The sequence below is a fragment of the Hydra viridissima genome, unplaced genomic scaffold, assembly GCF_058129835.1.
Source record: "Hydra viridissima isolate aposymbiotic clone 2 unplaced genomic scaffold, HvirCarnegie_v1 scaffold_3, whole genome shotgun sequence".
Lineage (NCBI taxonomy): Eukaryota > Metazoa > Cnidaria > Hydrozoa > Anthoathecata > Hydridae > Hydra > Hydra viridissima.
In genome coordinates this window covers 16,102,487-16,120,554 of record NW_028324302.1, presented here as the reverse complement: position 1 = coordinate 16,120,554, position 18,068 = coordinate 16,102,487, and the positions used below count along the sequence as shown (strand labels likewise).

Sequence of the window (18,068 nt, the reverse complement as noted above, 5' to 3'; positions counted from 1 at the left end):
CAATCAACTATCATATCTAATAGTTATGAACAAAATAATTTGTTTACACGCAAACTAGCCTGCATATCTACTTGTATAAACTTGTTGATATTAACACGTTTTTCCTTTGGTAATAAATTTCGAATTATGTTTATGCAACAAATTTTCAAAAACGTTATGATTAAGTCTTACAAAATGATTTTTTCTTGTAAAAAAAATTTTAAAAAAGTTAAATTTGCAACATTTGTTAAAGAGAATTATTTATGTTCTTCTTCTTTCAAATTTAAAAACATTTCAAAAAAGTTTATTTGGAACTGCGTAATAAACCTGTGATGAAAGGTGACTATTTTAATAAAAAGAATAGCATAATTATTTTCCAAATTTAAACTCCAAACGATTTGAAGTACGATCTGACACTATTCATAACTAGCATCTAATACCCTGTTTATCTTGAAGAAGTGTTGGTTTAATGAAGACTCCCGAATCATTTTTAAAGAAGATATTTATGACGTATAAATGTGTATACCTTACTTACTTTCGAAAATGCGCTCACTTAAGGACTAAATATCAGAGACTACAATATCAGAAATAGAAAATGATGATATTAATAATTATTATCGATAATATTTGTCTTGTCGAGAATTGTGCCATCTAACAAAATCTTGTATTTAATATTCTTTGCTCTTGTTTTTGTAAAGAGTAATCACTCCACGGCTTAACCCTTTCATGCGCTGGGTTGTTGTATAACAACAAATTAAACTAAGCTTCCCCAATTCAAATGGTGCATTCTAACTGATTGAAAACAATATTATTTTATAAAAAAAAGTTGGAAAAGGTTGTAGAAAAAGTCTACTATAAGATTTCATAGTACCGCTATCATTTTGTTGATGATTTTTTATGAATTATGTTAGTTACGGAAAAATAATTGGTGCATGAAAGGGTTAAGACATGACTTGCTGCGCTGAGACGCAAAATGCAAAAAAAAAAAATTAGTATATATATAAAAAAAGAAGCTGTGTGCATAGTTTGCGTTTTCGGTGGCAACTCTTTGATTTGAGTTTGATATCTTTGTGTACAATATTTTGGCAATAAGAAAATGGAATAAAACTGGAACATTTTAACAGGTTTAATAATATTGACAGTGAACGAGTAAATATCATTTTGACTGAATTAAATTTTTGTTAAAAAGTACCGATTCCAATTCGCATTTAACTCATGCTTTGTATCACGTCCTCAGTTAACAAACTTGTGTTAGCGAGGCAACATATTTTAGTAGCTAGCTCGCAAAACTATGCGTAAAAGGTATTCAAACTAACACCAGATCTATTGGATTGTTTAGGTGAAAATAATGGATAAAATTAAGATTAAATGGTACACAGTATAAAAATTTTTATTATTTATAATATTTTAAATTAGTTGCAGCTTTTTTAGGTAAAAAAATTAGTCGCAAGACTGCTGCTAACTTCCTAGAGATTATCAAAGCTTTAAAAAGGCCCTGTTTATTATGTTTGATATTCATGTACTGTTCAATTCACCATTCATTTTCCGCAATAAAAATAAAAAAAAAGAAATTTTAATAGAAAAATGAGTAAAATAAAAAAACAGGTAATTAGAAAGAAAATCAGTTTGAATTGACGAAGGATCTTATCTATCAATTTTTAAAATTACAACATTCTATATATCGTACCGCAATACTTTTATAAAAGCAGTCCGAAGATTGCGTAAGTTTTGGCACTTCATTAATCACTAGATCTTACTGTAATAACGGAGGCCAGTCTGTATTATCGTGTAGTTCTTTGAGAATATGCTTGTAACGATTTTTGGGTTGTTTTTTTCTACGAATCCAGTCACTTAATGACTTTGAACTTTTCGAATTAAAGAAACTTTCTATTGCTAACGTTAAAAACAGACTTCCAAATGAAATGGCGAGCAAACCACCTAAGTATGTAGAAGGAAGATCAACAAGACTTAGCCAACTTTGAATTGGCTTTATAGGACCAATAGTTACGTAAAGTATTGCTACTAAGGCAAGAAAAAAGGCGAGTCCGTATATGTAGTTAGAATAGATAGGAGCTCTGTATGGTGGACCCTTGAAACATGCCAAGGATAACCAGATATATTCATAAAATGAAACAACCAAAACTGCAGTGTTCTCAAAAGAAGAAAATATAATTTCGTCGCTATTAGAGGAATTAGACGGAGGTTGGTACCATTTCATAGCACGAACCGAAAGGAAAGCGCTGAGTAGAACTAATAACAAAAGTATCAATTGAGCCACTATGGAACCAATAAATATCGGATGCACAAGACGTCCAAGTGGTCGTTTAAGAGCTAGCTTAGAGTTTGCATTAGACTGAGTCATAGCAAATACAAGTGGCAAATTTAGCGCTATGTCTACAAACAAAAACTGGTTGTTGGAATAGTTTGACTTAATAGAGTATAAGATTAGCATTCCGAAGAACTGAATAAAACTGTAAAGAGCCATGTATTTGAAAGTACCGAATGATGTGGCAAGTGCTGCACGTCCTTCCATTATAAGCTGCGGGACACATGATATACTGAATATTTTAGAGGTAAATGGTGCAGCAACCGAAGCTTCTGAGCAAGATAAAGCAATTCCTAGAAAAATTAAACAGAAATTAAACTAGAAATTTGCATTTCTGAATAAAAAAAAGAGAGATCTTAGATTTACACTCAATATAAATATGCTAATTCGAGTGATAGGATAACAAAAGAGAAATGGTGGTAGAAAATCATCCATTAAGAATATTATCTAAAACTAAAAAGATTTCTGTAAATTTGAAATAAAAAATATCTTTCTATAATTACTAAATTCATTAAAATCACTCAAAAATTAAAATTTCTGTAACGATTTTTCTTAGGGAAAAAAAAAACGTCTACAATAGAGGTGTGCGAAACTCGAAGTTTCGAATTCGAGTTTATTCAATAATCGAACTCGAATCAAATGTGTTTGATTAATCGAATATAATTCGAATTTCGGACATAAATTCGATATTTAAAAAGTCGCTGTAAAATAATATTAAAACGCTTCAAAATGGAGGACGAGAGAGTAAGGAGCGTTATTTGGAATTATTTTGATAAGCGTAAAATTAACGCTACTATTTTTGGTTTTTGTAAAATTGGAAAATGCAGTAAAAATATATCTTGTCCTACTTCATCTACAACTGGCTTATTTACTCACCTGAGAAGTTATCATAAGAAGGAATCAGCAGAGTGTGATAAAAAGGAAGAAAATAAAGCTGGAAAACAACTTTCGATTTAGTGTCAAAGATCTGTGGGCTAAGAAAACATCATGGACGTCTGATCATAAAAAAGCTAAAGAAATAACACGAGCTATTGGGCGCATATTGGCTTCCGATTACCTGCCGTACGATTTCGTAGAAGGACAAGGTTTTCAGGCACTTTTGAATTTAATATACACTTTCACTAGTTTGTTTAATAATCTCGAACTCGAACTCGATCGAATTTTTTGTTATCTCGATCGAACTCGATCAAAGATGAAAAGCCTAATCTCGCACAGCTCTAGTCTACAATAAGGAAAAACTGAAAGAAACCGATATTAGCAGTAATCGCCGAATTTAGAACTTGTTAACGGTAACCGACTGATTCGAAAGAGTTCGTGAAAAGAGTTGAATTCAGAGTAATTTTTACAAACATGACTAACTTCAGAAAACATAAACTACCAAATATGTAAAACTGAAAATAATGGAGGTCATGAACAGAGAGCTTATGCAAGATTTCGTTGATTAAGATGGCTCTGCATTCACCACAAAACCTCAAGTGAATTCTCCGGCAAGCATTACCAAATCATCGTATGAAATAATCAACGAAATTTCACCACTCGTTTCTAAATGGAACAAGATGGTCTTAGTTTTAGCTTGGCTGTTCGAGTTTTTATTACTTTTGACGTCAGCAATATATGCAAGCACCATCAATTAACCCAGTGGCAAGCAAAATTCCGAAACTTAACTGACAAATAAGACTGTGAAGAGAAGGAACGGATTTGAGTCTCAATCGTCTTCAGCCATAAGAACTCCCCAACAAAATCTACAAACTATTATTGCCATCTAAGACAATTTAGACAGTGCGTAGAAATTCGGCAGTAAGAGAGTTTAAATTCTTTTAGCAATTTTACGTGCTTTCTGCCGAACCTAGATTTATTTTCTATGTTTTAAACCTGGAGTAAAGTTTATTCAAAAACAAAGGAATTAACAATTAATACTCGTTCAAAAAATTACCTAAAAGAGCAAAGTGGGATTCTGGCCTGGTAAAAGAAACAATTCAAAATGTTTTTTAAACTTGATGCAAGCAACTTTCTGCATCACCTTTACTACATCTGTTACAAAGACCGTTTTCTACAAGCAGGAAACATTATTTAGGCATCTAGCAAAATGTTGAACACTGATAAAACCAAGATGTTCATTTTCTGCAAATTACGCATTAAAATTCATCCATGAAGATTGAGCAGAAAGTCCCACAGAAAAATGTCGTAACAAGGAGTGACAGGAAGAAAATGCTACAAGTGACAAGAGTTTGTTTCAATAAAATACTCTAGTATTCATTATAGTTTTTCTCTGTGTTATCTTTGGCTATCTGTTTACATTTTTATTCTATTTTACTTTTTAATAATTATGTGTTGTTTGGAAAAATACATTGTAACACCCTATAAATAAAATTTTTGACAAATTTTAATTGCATTTATTATGTAATTTATTTCATGCACGCAAAAAAAGCTTTATACTTATTTGAAAGAGGATTTTATAATCTATTTAAATTAAATTTAATTAAGTTAAAAATATTATTTAAATATTGAAAATAAAATGGTCAAAGTAAAGGACCTCGAAAAAATTATGGAAATTTTTTTCCAAAGAAATCGAGAAAAAGGTAAAGCGCTTGTTGCTAAGCAGTTTATGGAATGGAGTTTACCCAGATCAACTGCTTACAAAAAAATCGTAAAATTGGAGAATGGATCTCTAAAAAGAAAAGTTGGAAGTGGTCAAATCGCTAAGGTAGCTACTAAAGAAAATATTCCAAAGATTGCTGCATTTTTTGAAAATAAGTCAGGGTGCTCTCAAAAGAAAGTGGCTCAAGTTTTTAACTGTAGTCAAACTCGAATTTCCCAAGTATTAAAAACAGTGACTAACATTCTAACTTTCAAAAAAGCTAATCGTCCAGATCGTAGCAATCAGAAAAAGGTTATGCGTCCTAAATGTCGTAAATTGTACGGAAATTATAAAAACTTAGATTTTGTTTTGGATGATGAAAGCTATTTTACCTTAAACAATAGCACATTAGCTGGTAATGATAGGTTTTATGCTGCTGATCCTTTTTATGCTGCTCTTATGCCGCTGATCCTTCTCAATGTTCTGATCAAGTAAGATACAATTTGCGTAAAAAGTACGAGGACAAGCTCTTAGTTTCTTGTTGCATCAACCTCCGTGGAATAAGCCCTCTTTATATTCATAACAGTAAGCAGGCAATCAACCAGTACACTTACAAAGAGTTACTAGAAAAATCTTTACTTCCTCTAGTATCAGAATATTATTAAAAAGACAATAAGTTTATCTTCTGGCCTGATCTAGCTCGATCACATTACGCAAAGTCAGTCATCAACTTTTTAAAATTGAAAAAAATCAAAGTTGTACCCAAAGATATAAACCCAGCTAACATTCCAGAAGCAAGACCAATTGAAAACTTTTGGGGTGATTTAAAACGGCTAGTGTACAAGAAGAATTGGAGAGCTGAGAATTTGGAAGAGCTCGAAGCAAGGATTAGATAGTTATTCAAAGATGAATAAAGAAATTTTCCTTACTCAAATAAAACATCTTTCAAAAAAACTTTATAATATTGCTAAATATGGTATATGAAATAATTATTTTGATATATTTATAAACTACATATACTAACATATTAACAGTTGAAATATTAAATAACAAAACTTATTAATTCTTAAAATATTAGTTTTTAAATTTTGTCCAAAATTTTATTTATGAGGTGTTATTTATTGGGATATTAACTCTCTTTTTTATTTAAAAAACTTGTTTTTATTAAATTAGGTCAAAGTTTTGCTAATTCTAATTATCATTTACTAAAATACATTAAATGAGCTTTAGTCTGCACAAATCCTAAAATATGCCATTTCATTTTACTTTAAAAGATTGTATTATCTATTTAGCATTTTATCAAACAATATAAAACCTAAGGTTGGTTTTCCTGTAACAAATAAAGATATTTGTGGTATTTCTAAGTAATAAGTTAATCACACAAAAACATACCTGCATGAGCAGCTTTTAATGCTCCACAATCATTTGCACCATCACCACACATACAGACACCATATCCAATATCTTTAAGATCTTCTACCAACATTGTTTTTTGTTCAGGAGTCATTCTGGCAAATACCACTGCAGAAACTAAAACTTTAGGTAATAAATGTGGAAATTTTTTATGCATAACTTCGTAAGAAGTACCTGTCAATGCCAAAACATAGTTAAGCTTGTTTTCTCCAGTCCAAATGTCAAACGAATCATTCATCATTAAGGACATACTCTCTGAATTTAGCTCTTCAAAGCCCTCAGATTTCTTTATGCAGTGTTCATTATACACTTCAACTCCATCTACAAATGACAACTCAAAAATTTTTTGGTGTGGTAAAATCATTTTAAGCTCCCTAGCTATGAAAGATGCAGTTAAAAGATTATCTCCAGTTGCCATAATTGACCTTATATTGGCATTAAAAAGAGTATTAATTGTTTCATATGTTCCAACCTTTATGACATTTTCAAAAATAATAATTCCTGCAAATAACAGATTAGATTCAATTTCATGACGTTGTATTTTCCTAATCTCTTCCCATTCTAGACTTAAGGGTAGCTTTTTATAAGCTACAGCTAATACTCGATGACCAATTTGTGTATAATTTTTCAACTCTTCTTTTATATTGTCAGGAATGCTGGTTTGAATACACATTGATAAAATTTTTTCTGGAGATCCTTTTGTGAAAGCAGTAAGTGAATCTTCTTCAAAATCTTTAACCACAACACTCATTCTTTGCAATCCTGAATCAAATGTGAACTGTTTCAAAATTGCAAGGTATTTAGAACCTGTTTTAGAATAATTTACCCCAGTTGGCAATAATGTAGGAGGTGTGACTAGGAATTTAATATGTGGGTTGAGTTTTGGAGGTATTGTGGAAATTTCCAGGTCCTCTAAACCTGGTTCATGCAACAACCATCCAGTAAAGTTGAACATGTACATATCAATAGGATCTCCAGATGCTCTGCTGTCAATAATTGATAGACTGTGACATGATGCCATGGCTATATTGTAAATATGGAAATAATAAACAATTATTACAAAATATTTAAAAAAACTATTAAGAATTACTTTAAACTTTTCTTAATGAAAATTATTGCAAACTTTTTAGACATAACAATTGGTTTCACTAAGAACAAACTCAGTCAAGATGTAAAATATTTGCATTCAAACTCAATATTCAAACTATGCCTAGAGGAAGAATCTCAAGATTTATATATTAAAAATCTCTATAAAAATCATTATAATGATAATCATCCTAAATCCAAAGTAGCCACCTTTTAAAATGATTAACTCTTCCATATCACAAGGATTGTTCTGTAGAATACCAATTTTTCCATCTGTTACAGGTAAAACACCTGAAACTGTCAGATGATCTTCAGTTAGAGTTCCTGTTTTATCAAAGACAACAAGCTTAACTTTCCCACAAACATTAACTCTATTTGGATCAATACAAAATATATCTTGTTTGCGAAGTCTGCGAAGAGCATACAGCAAGCCAACTGACATAGTGGCTGGTAGTGCAGGTGGTATAACAATTGTAAACAAATCTAATGCTTTTTTAAAAATGAGAATTGGACTGGCATTATGCTTTATAAAAACAACTACTGTATAAATAAAACCGATAATTGCAATTAAAGCCATGCAACAAATGAATCTCATTGAATCTCTAAAAAATGTAAAATGGATAGGTTTTGGAAATAGAATTGACCGAATCAAACTTCCTTTTAGTGTATAGAAACCAGTACGAACTACTAAAGCTAAAATTAAGTTGTTTTCTCCATCATTTCGGGCTTGTATGACTTCTGTCCCATTAAACATGGTGTGTTGCTTATGAAAATTTAAATTGTAACATTCATCAGAGGGTATTGAATCATCAATAGCAGTTTTTACGGTTGGCACACTTTCCCCTGTTAATGAACTTTCATTTACAATACAACTACCATTTAATAAGATTACATCACAAGGGACCTCAATTCCATTCACTGGTATAATTAAAATATCTCCAGGGACTAATTGACGAGAAGATTTTGTAACAACTTTTCTATTAGAAGTATCAGAAGCAGTACTTTGATATATTTGTACATCTGAAGCTTTTGCAATCATATCATGAAGACGTTGAACAGTTTTCTTGGTTTCATAGGTGTTAAATAGCAGAGATAACAAAGTCATGGAAATAATTAGGCAAGCATATAGCACATAATCATCTGTAATCCATAAGATAACACTAAATAATTGAAAGATGTAAAATGGATTTAAGGACAGTTGAATAAAAACAAGCCAATATGGTTTTGAGGGGACATTTATATAGTTCTCATTATAAATTGATGATTTTAATTTTACTGTTTCAATACTTAAGCCATTTATCATAGACCGAATATCTGAGAAAGTCCAGAAGTTGTCTGCTCCCCAAATAGAAATAATTTTATCTGATTCATCATTAATGTAATACCTTAAAAACATATGTTCAAAATAACGCAGACCAGAATTAGAGGTGAGATTTTTTTCAAATGCAGTTAAATTAATTTTATATCGATCTGCATCTTGAATTTTCAAAGGGAACGTTTTTATTTCTGATGAATAATAGCATTCCCCAATTAAAGTCTTTATGATAACAGAAGAGGCATCTTTTAAATTACATTCTTCGTGTGTAAACTTTAATCGACGGATAGGATACCAATACCCTAAAAGATAGAGAAGGCCTCCAGTAAATACTCCAAAAAGTGCAAAAAGTGTAGTGTAAAAGATATTTCGACGGTAACCAAGAACCGAAAACTCTTCCTCAGTGCCTTCGTGCACGAGAATGGACTTCAAGACGTCATTATCGTATTTGCTCCGGCCTCGCGAATTTACCATTTCTTCTACAGGTTCATGATCTAGAAAAATATTTTTCAATAAATAATCTAAAATATGCTATTACTGCTTTTATAATTATTGCATTACTATAATTGTTATATTTCTTTTAGTCATTTTATATTTAAGATATAAAACCATCATTATATATTTTTACCTATAATTTCTACCTTATTATTAATATCATTATTACTATTTGCATTAATATTATTACAATTGTTATTAGTAGTGTTATTTACATTATGAACTATACAATATTTATATCTCGCATTTTATTGTAAACAAACTTTTTCTTGGAATCTAAACTGCACTCTTCAATAACTTTTTGTAAAAAACCTGATTAAGTAATAAAACCTGAATTTAAACTTTCAGCAAAAATCAGCAATAAAAATTTAAGAGAGGAAAAGGTTTTTTTTTTAAAAAAAAAAGCACTCCAAAAACACATATCTTAACTAAAACCAAATTTTAGCTTTTACAATTTTTCTTATTTGCGCTTTTGTTAACATAGTGACATCTTTAAAATAAATTGAAAGAAGTTTAACTAATATGTAAGAAAACAATTATATCGACGCCAGTTTGTTTGGTACTGTATTTGTTCGTTTTTGGCTAGCAAAACAACTCGTGTTTTATTCTACTTTATCAAACTCTGATATCTGTTTAAAAATACTGAATTATAAGCGTTGAATTCCATAAAACAGTATTCAAAATATCTTATAGAGGCATTCAAGTTTTATTGCTTACGACGCCGCAGCCCAAACAAGTCAATTCAACTCATTTACGCGCAGGTTTTTTATTTCAAGAAAATGTTTCTTTTTTTTTTTTTTTTTTTTTTTAACTCAATTTTTAAACGCTTTAATAAAACTTTCATAAAAAGATACTCGAAATAAAATTTAAAAACTACAAACATCATCAGGTCAGTTTTAAAAATTAATTTAATTTAAAAATAGGAAAATTAAAAAAAAAATTAATATCAAATTAGTCCGCAGCAGTTCCAAGAGCTGGTTGGCCGATTAAAAGTCCTTTTTAATACATTAGCTTATGTAATCGCGTTAAAAATTCACGAGTCCCTTAAGGAACAATATTAATAATAAATATTATTTTCTGTTTATTGAACGCTTTAGAGCAGCTAGATTCTTAACGATATTACTAATTTAAGGAAATGGTTTATATTTATACATATTTAGCTCATTTTTAGTGTTCCACTAAAAATCTCGTTCTCCTGTAACGTATTTAATAGGGGTGGGAGTTAAGGTTAGTTTTAGTCTAAGTAAAACTAGCCGAATAAATTTTTAGTCTAACTAAATTTAGTCAACTAACATTTTAGCGTAACTAAAATTAGTCGACTAAGAATTTAGTCTAACTAAAATTAGCCGATTAACTTTTTAGTCTTACTAAAATTAGTTGACTAAAACAAGATTTAGTGCTAAAAAAAAACTAAATAACCTATACCATGAAATAATATAAACATAATATGAATTATGACAAATAAATCAATTTAAAAACATTCATCAAAATTTATTGTTTTTAAGAAATTTAAAATACTTAATATAATTTTTGACAATTAGGTAATAAAAATGATTTTGCTTGTACCTAGTATTGCCCTAAATTTTCTTTTATTGAAATAAATAAAAATTGGTTTGTTAGCAGAACAACTCCGTCAAAAACATAAAACATCATTTTTTACCGAAAATATGATTAGTTATTAGCATTTTATTAACAATTTTTAAAAGAAAAACAAAATTGAGAGTTGAACGAGATGTATATTCAATAACACAATATAGAAATAATAAAAAACATTAATTGCCTAACAGTTTCAATCTTATTGTTGCCACTGTAAATATCTGCGTTTTTATGAGTGTAGAAATAAATAAATTAGGTACTATTACCTCAAAAAATTATTGCAGGTGTTATATAAAGGAAATCCGAAAAAATGCTTCTGCGCACAACACACCTTTCAAAAACGTGGCAACATCTTTTTTTTAAAAATTGATTCCACATGTGTTTTATACTTTGTAATTCACTTTAATTAAAAATTGAAAAAATCCAGATCAAGTACTTGATAATAATGGTGGACTAATTAGATAAGTTTTATTACAGAATTCCAAGTATATCTGTCGCAAACCTTTCTCCAAAAACCTGAAAAACTCAGAAAATCGAACCTTGAAATAGATGCCCTGCAGATAAAAATTATAACTTACAACAACTTGTAATTAAAAGCATGGCGCTCAAACCACTTCACAACAAACGCATATCACAACTAACGCATTACAGGATTTTAAAAAAGTATTTTTTGTGTAACAGCAACAATTTATTTTTCGCAAATTAAAAATTTAGTCGACTAAATTCAGTTGGACTACAAAGTTAGTCGACTAATTTTAGTTATGCTAAAATGTCAGTCGACTAATTTTAGTAAGGCTAAAAAGTTAGTCGACTAAATTTAGTTACGGTTTTTTTTAGTTAAGTTAGCTACAATTTTTAGTTTTGCTTACACCACTTGTATTTAACTTCACTGGGAAAACAATAAATACCTAGCTTGGTGCATGCAAGTTATCAAGATCAATGTATTTAAGAGAAAAGTACCATAAATTTTAAGGTAGTAGTTAGTATCACAATTCTCTCTTTTTGTACACTCGTTTGGTTTTCTTTTTTGTTTTTTAATGATTTTCGAAGCGAATGATTGTTGAAGTTTATAACGGTAATAAATAATCTTTATAATGTACATAAAATTATTGCTATAGCTTCTATTTCCCTATTTCTCTCTAATTTTTGCGAAGTTGTGAATAATGTAATAAAAAGTTCCTCATTAGTTTGACAATTCGCCAATCATCCGTGAAGATTTTTAAACTTACTGACTAAAGAATAGTCGTCAAACGCAATGGTTGCATGTGATGTCATTTTAAAAGCTAAAATTAATAGATAACCTTTTGTTATTCAAATACTTTCCTATAGGAGCATACACTTCAATAAACCATTTTTCGAGTTCCACACCAGGTCCTTATATTTTATGTGAATATCCCTTGAACTTTACAGCAACTATTGATGAACTGGGTTTCAAGTAGTAACCCAGTGGGCATTTGACGTCCTAGGACGTCCAAAGGCAAACAAATTTGGTCCGAGTTTCCGCGACCTAATTAGACGTCCACGGAGGTCCAATTTAGTCAAATTTCGTCTTGATTTCTAATTTGGTCGTCTATTAACGTCCAAATAAAATATTTTGGACTTTTTTTTTAAACACGCTTTTGTGAACTATTAACCGCCATTGTTTTAACAGCGTGCTAGCTAATAATATATTAACTAGATATCTAGCTCGCGCTTCCGAATTAAGCAAATTTTCTGTCAACAATGTTTGGTTTACCAGCCAGAAATGACGCAATGATAAAAACAGAGCAAAACAAAATAAAAATTGTTAGTTTAAATAAAGCTATCGACTCGGCTATCGACTTTAAAAACTTGCTTGACTTTTTCTTACGGAATTTTTGTGAAGTTAGACATCTAGTTAATATATATCATTGGTGCTAGCTGCTACAATTATTCTGTTTTCCTGTAAAATCAAAGAATGGGGCGTAAAACATGTACTAAAAGATTTCAAAGCGATTCAAGTGAAAAATATCAAAGGTATAAATTATATAATATAAATTTTTAGTAAAAGTAAGCTGAAATAAATGTTAATTAAAAAACTTCATATAGTTTTAGTACAGATATTTTAATCTACAAGATTAAAAGAAAGCTTCCATCTTTTTTTCTTCTTTTAAAATTGTGGAGTTCTTATTAAAAATATATTCCTTTTTTTAAAAAAAACTTTTAGAAAAATTAATTTAAAGTGTATTTGCATTTGATACATTCTTTTGTTGCATCTAAATATTATGTCCTTTGTATGTCTAAATATAATGGTTTTACCTTCGATTTATTTCAAGTGGCTGACAAAAAATACTCGTTAAAAACTGAAAACCAAACGCTAGTGCTTAAAAACAAAAGAAAGCAAAACAACTTTCACTACTGATCTCGCCGTCCGGTTGTTGGTGATATCTGTTGAACGGTTTGTTGGCTACAAGTTTGTCCAGAAATTTTTCTTTCGCTTTATACAATCCAACTAAGTATAAATGATCACTTTATTTCGTGTATTTATGGTATGAACAAACTTATGGCAGGTTTTTTTAACAAACATATAACAGGGTAACGGCTTTTGGAAACCCATCAACAGCAATCCAAATTAACTTTAAAAATGGCCGTTGTAAAAGCTTTTCGGATATAAATTTTCATTTAAATAGAAATCAAGTTCAAGATAGATATTGGAATTATGTTGATTTCGCTTTTCATTGGTAAATGATTGCAGCTGCAGCCTTTGCATCGCTAGAAAATGTGGGTACATGTTTTTGAAAGACTACGTAATAACATTAGAAATGTATTTGATGAAAATGAGACCTGGATTACTTTAAAAATATCTAGATTAAAGATTCCATCGAAATCTACACTGTATTCAATCTATATTTCAAACCGAACTTTGAAATGTCTCATAAAACTCACTGAGAAATACACCGGATTACCAACCGAATGGATCACATGCTTTTTCTTTTTTTAACATCCCAATGGAAATTCATTGGGATGTTAAAAAAAGAAAAAGCATGTGATCCTGTTGGGTTATTCAAACTGAGGGCCTGTTTATATGGAAAGCGGGCTGGCTCGGCAAACGAGCTAGCCCGTTTGCCGAGATCTCGACGTCGTCCTTATTTCAATTATAAAATTAAGTTGAAATAAGGACGACGTCGAGATCTCGGCAAACGGGCTGGCTCGTTTGCCGAGCCAGCCTGCTTTCCATATAAACAGGCCCTGAATGTGGTCTCCATCCACCCGCACAGAAACGCCAATACGTTGATAGCAAATGACGTACTTTGGCTTTTGTGAAAGATTATCTAAATTGCGACAAATTATCTCGAATATATGAATTGCTTACTATCTCAGGTTTTAAAGAAAGGGTAATAAGAGGAACCGAGTTAGAAGCTGCCAAAAATAATAGATTCTATTTACCGTGGTGTGACCTAACAAAGTCCAATGCTTTAAGAAAGTCCTAATTTAAGAAATGATAAATTTTGTATACATAAAATAAACATTTAGAGAAAAAAATTTAGTTATTGTAACTAACTAGATTTTTTTCTCTAAATGTTTATTTTATATATACAAAATTTGTAATTTCTTAAATTAGGACTTTGTTAGGCCACACCGCGGTAACCCCATAGTAAAAATATCATAATTGCATTAATCTCGTGCAGAACTTAATCTATAAAGTGTAGTGTAACTGAGACTCAATAATTAAGCAATGTTTATACAAAAAGGGCTTTTTGAAAACTATTAGAGGCATTGAAAGTTATAATATAAAATAAAAATATATATAATATAAAAAATGTTAATAAAAGTTATTGTATTGAAAACTATTGATAATCACAGGAGGAAACTTATTGTCTCTATGGAATTGAAGCCGTGAATCCTTACAAAAACTAAAAAAATGTGGGGGTGGGTGTGTTAATGCGTAGATACTATTATTTTTAATAGTTGTTATTTGTACCACCATATTTGTGGGAAAACAAGGTTTTATTAAAATAGAAGCATTTAAAACCCCCGCTAAATATTTTAAGATAAGTTCTTTATTCACCACAACCGGATTTTGTTTTTATTGAAGATCGTAGTCATTTTAAAAAGTTGAAATTTTCTTTCCCCGACACCTAGAACTTTTCGGCGTGTTAGTTAAGCAAAAAAAGTTCACCAATTTCTTTTTTAAACCCTTTTCGTGCGGAGTATTATTATTTAAAAGATTTAAAAAAACAACCAAAAAATTGTCTAGAAATAATTAATTTTATAACTTTAGAAAGATTTTTTGTTGCTCTCATTAAATTCTAACTGAAAGATTTCAAAAAAAAATGTAAATTTCAGACTCTTAAAAAACTGTAAATTAAAAGACTCTCACAAGAATAAACTTTAACACCATGATTACATATACTTTTAAATAATTTTACATCACTTACCCATTTTAAAGCAGTTTTCGATTTTTTTCTCTTTATCTCAAAAATACCTCTTTGCTACTTGTGTCACAAAACTTCAGACATTTTGAACAAATAAAATTTTAAAACTCACAGCGATTAAGGTAAACACAGCTTGTTATGATACTTTGTCGTTATTTATAAATGACGACAAAACCAAACGACTTTTAAAAGTTTTAAACCGCGTTTAATTTCTTTGACTAAAAACACACAGGTATTTTTTTTTTTTTTTGTTGCTTCTGCAAATTTTGAACTGTTCCACCGTTCGTTAAAGATACTTTGGACTTGTCTTTATATTGTTCCAACGATTCAAGATGTCGAATAAATGAGACTTATCTTTGTCAAAAAGAAAATTGAAAAAGATGATTGTTGAAATGATGCAAGGGAATACGATTATGATTGTGAAACATGATTTATACAAGTTGATGATAATAACAAAGAAAATCTTTTTCTTTTTTTTTTATTACATTAGATTTTTGGTTACAAAAAGTTTAAGCATGTTACACTCTTTTAATCAACTAAATTCAAAAATAGTTTTTTGCTGCAGATGGCAACACTCTATTACACCCTTGACACCCCAACGCGTTAAAGTACTAAAGACTATTTCTCAAAATGGTCTCTACACCATAAACACTAAATGGTCTCTACACCATAAACAAAACACCATAAACCTACTCAAAATGGTCTCTACACCATAAACACTCTCTACACTTTAGCAGATTAGGATAGTACGAGGTGCTGCCACTTGCAGAAAAAAAATTAAATCACTTTGAAAGCTATTAAGAACATTTGCAGAAAAGAAAACAATCAAACAAAAACATGAAAGAGTTATGGTTCTTAATTAAACTGATTTGAGAAAATATTACTAATGTTATTAAGTGTTAAAACCATCAAGACTTTCCCCTGACAACCTAAAAGTTGTCAGAAAATTCTTCTCGGTTTTAGCATCAAAACTAAAAAATTTTGACACTCAAGTTTGAGTGTGTATTAGGGGATTATATATTTATCGCGGCGATTTTTTTTTTATTGAAGACTGTGGTCATTTTAAAAAATTAAAATTTTCCTTCACCCCACACCTAGAACTTTTCGGCGTGTTAGTTAAGCAAAAAAAGTTCATCAATTGATTTTTTTAAACCCTTTTCGTGGGTAGTATTATTAAAAAAATTACTAAATTTAAAAAACTCATAAAAAACTGTAAATTAAAAGACTCTCACAGGAATAAACTTTAATACCATTCTGCAAATGTTTTTAATAGCTTTTAAAGTGATTTAATTTTTTTTCTGCAAGTGGTAGCACCCCGTACTATCCTAATATGCTAAAGTTTAGAGAGTGTTTATGGTGTAGAGACCATTTTGAGTAATTTTTTAACACCTTCTACAGATAGAAGTACTCTTTAGTACTCTAATGCGTTGGGGTGTCAAGAGTGTAATAGAGTGTTGGGGAAACTGTTATTGAAACATCACGTATTTTATATTTTTATGCAAATGTTCAGCTCAAGCACTTACTCAACCCCACTTTAGATGCTCCTCAACCCTATTATAAATTTAATCGATACAACCGCGAGAAATATGTAAATTTAATCGATACAACCGCGAGAAATATGTAAATTTAATCGATACAACCGCGAGAAATATGTAAATTTAATCGATACAACCGCGAGAAATATGTAAAATTTTTTTTTGCATTCAACTGTATGTTGGTGGTACAAATTGTAATTTAAGTGAAAAAATAAAAAGATACAACGATAATATCAAAAATATCATATCATATAACAAAGACAAAGACCTTTCTTAGACTGCACAAAAAGTAGGAAGATGCAAAATCTTTACAGCGAATAACGTGCGAGTGTGCGTTATGAGAATGCACTGATTACTACCTAATAAAAAAGCTCAGATAAACAACACAATCAAATTTAATACACTACATATACCTTTGCATAAGAGGTATTCGTCAGAATGGTTCTCCTGATCAGTGAAAAGATTTTTGTGATCTGAAGCCATTTTAAAATCTTATGTATTAAAATCTAAACTTAAATGCCAAGAAAATATTTTCCAGCTTTTTAAAGATTCAGCTGTTGCTTCTGCATTTTAATTTTACTTAATCGTTAAATGGTTCAACTACTTTTAAAAGGAAGTTTTTCTATTTTCTATTATCTATAGCCGGTTTAAAGTTATCAGAAAGATCATCACACATGAGTTTAAATTAACTTAAGACCTATGGCCCATAATAAAAGACTTTTCAAAAATTTACAGTCGGAACAATTTTTCTAGTAAGCAGTGGTGTTTTGATTTTCCGTTAAAACATACCATAACGAATACTAAACTATATATAACTACTAAAAGATGTCTATATAAAGTGGAAAAAGTTATAAGTAAAGAACTGAGCACACATTTAACTGAACTGAAAAACAAACACAGATATTTGAATTGAATATAATAATCCATTATGATGCAAACTCCAATTATGACTTTATTGAGTTTAAAAATGCTTATATTATGTAAAAATCACGAAACATTAAAAATTTAGAATTGCGAAGGCCAAATGATTGGTTCTAATATTTGTTTTAATATTAGTTTTAACATTTTTTTTTTTTTTTGGTTATTGCCATATGGCAATAAGGCCCAGTAAAGAGTTAAAAGACTGATATAGAAATTTGTACTTTATTCGTTATTAATGGAAAAGCCAAATGTCGATGCTTTGTTGTTAAATGTTCTGTCTGTCGGTATGTACGTCGGAAAATCAGTCTGTCGGTATACACGTCGGAAAATTTCAAAGTTTTTATTGGTAATTTTTTTTATAACGTTTGAATCAAAAAATTTTAAAGAAAAGCAATATTTTTTATAACAATATCCCAGAATGCAAGAATCA

The 18,068-nt window shown here is 30.0% G+C and overlaps 1 protein-coding gene across 2 annotated transcripts; it reads right to left on the bottom strand.

The window, feature by feature from the left end:
* Positions 1 to 1,604: 1,604 nt before the first annotated feature.
* Positions 1,605 to 17,269, bottom strand: LOC145199044 (polyamine-transporting ATPase 13A3-like). 2 transcript variants are annotated; one of them, XM_090081139.1, is made up of 4 exons: positions 17,131 to 17,269; positions 7,593 to 9,191; positions 6,276 to 7,319; positions 1,605 to 2,598 (listed from the first exon to the last, which is right to left on the bottom strand). In XM_090081139.1, exons 1-4 carry the CDS (start codon positions 17,198 to 17,200, stop codon positions 1,733 to 1,735), a joined length of 3,579 nt encoding a protein of 1,192 aa, XP_089937265.1. In that variant the 5' UTR covers positions 17,201 to 17,269; the 3' UTR covers positions 1,605 to 1,732. The 2 variants fall into 2 exon arrangements, with proteins under 2 accessions (XP_089937265.1, XP_089937266.1); XM_090081140.1 differs by lacking the exon at positions 17,131 to 17,269 and adding an exon at positions 15,186 to 15,318.
* Between the last annotated feature and the right edge of the window lie 799 nt (positions 17,270 to 18,068).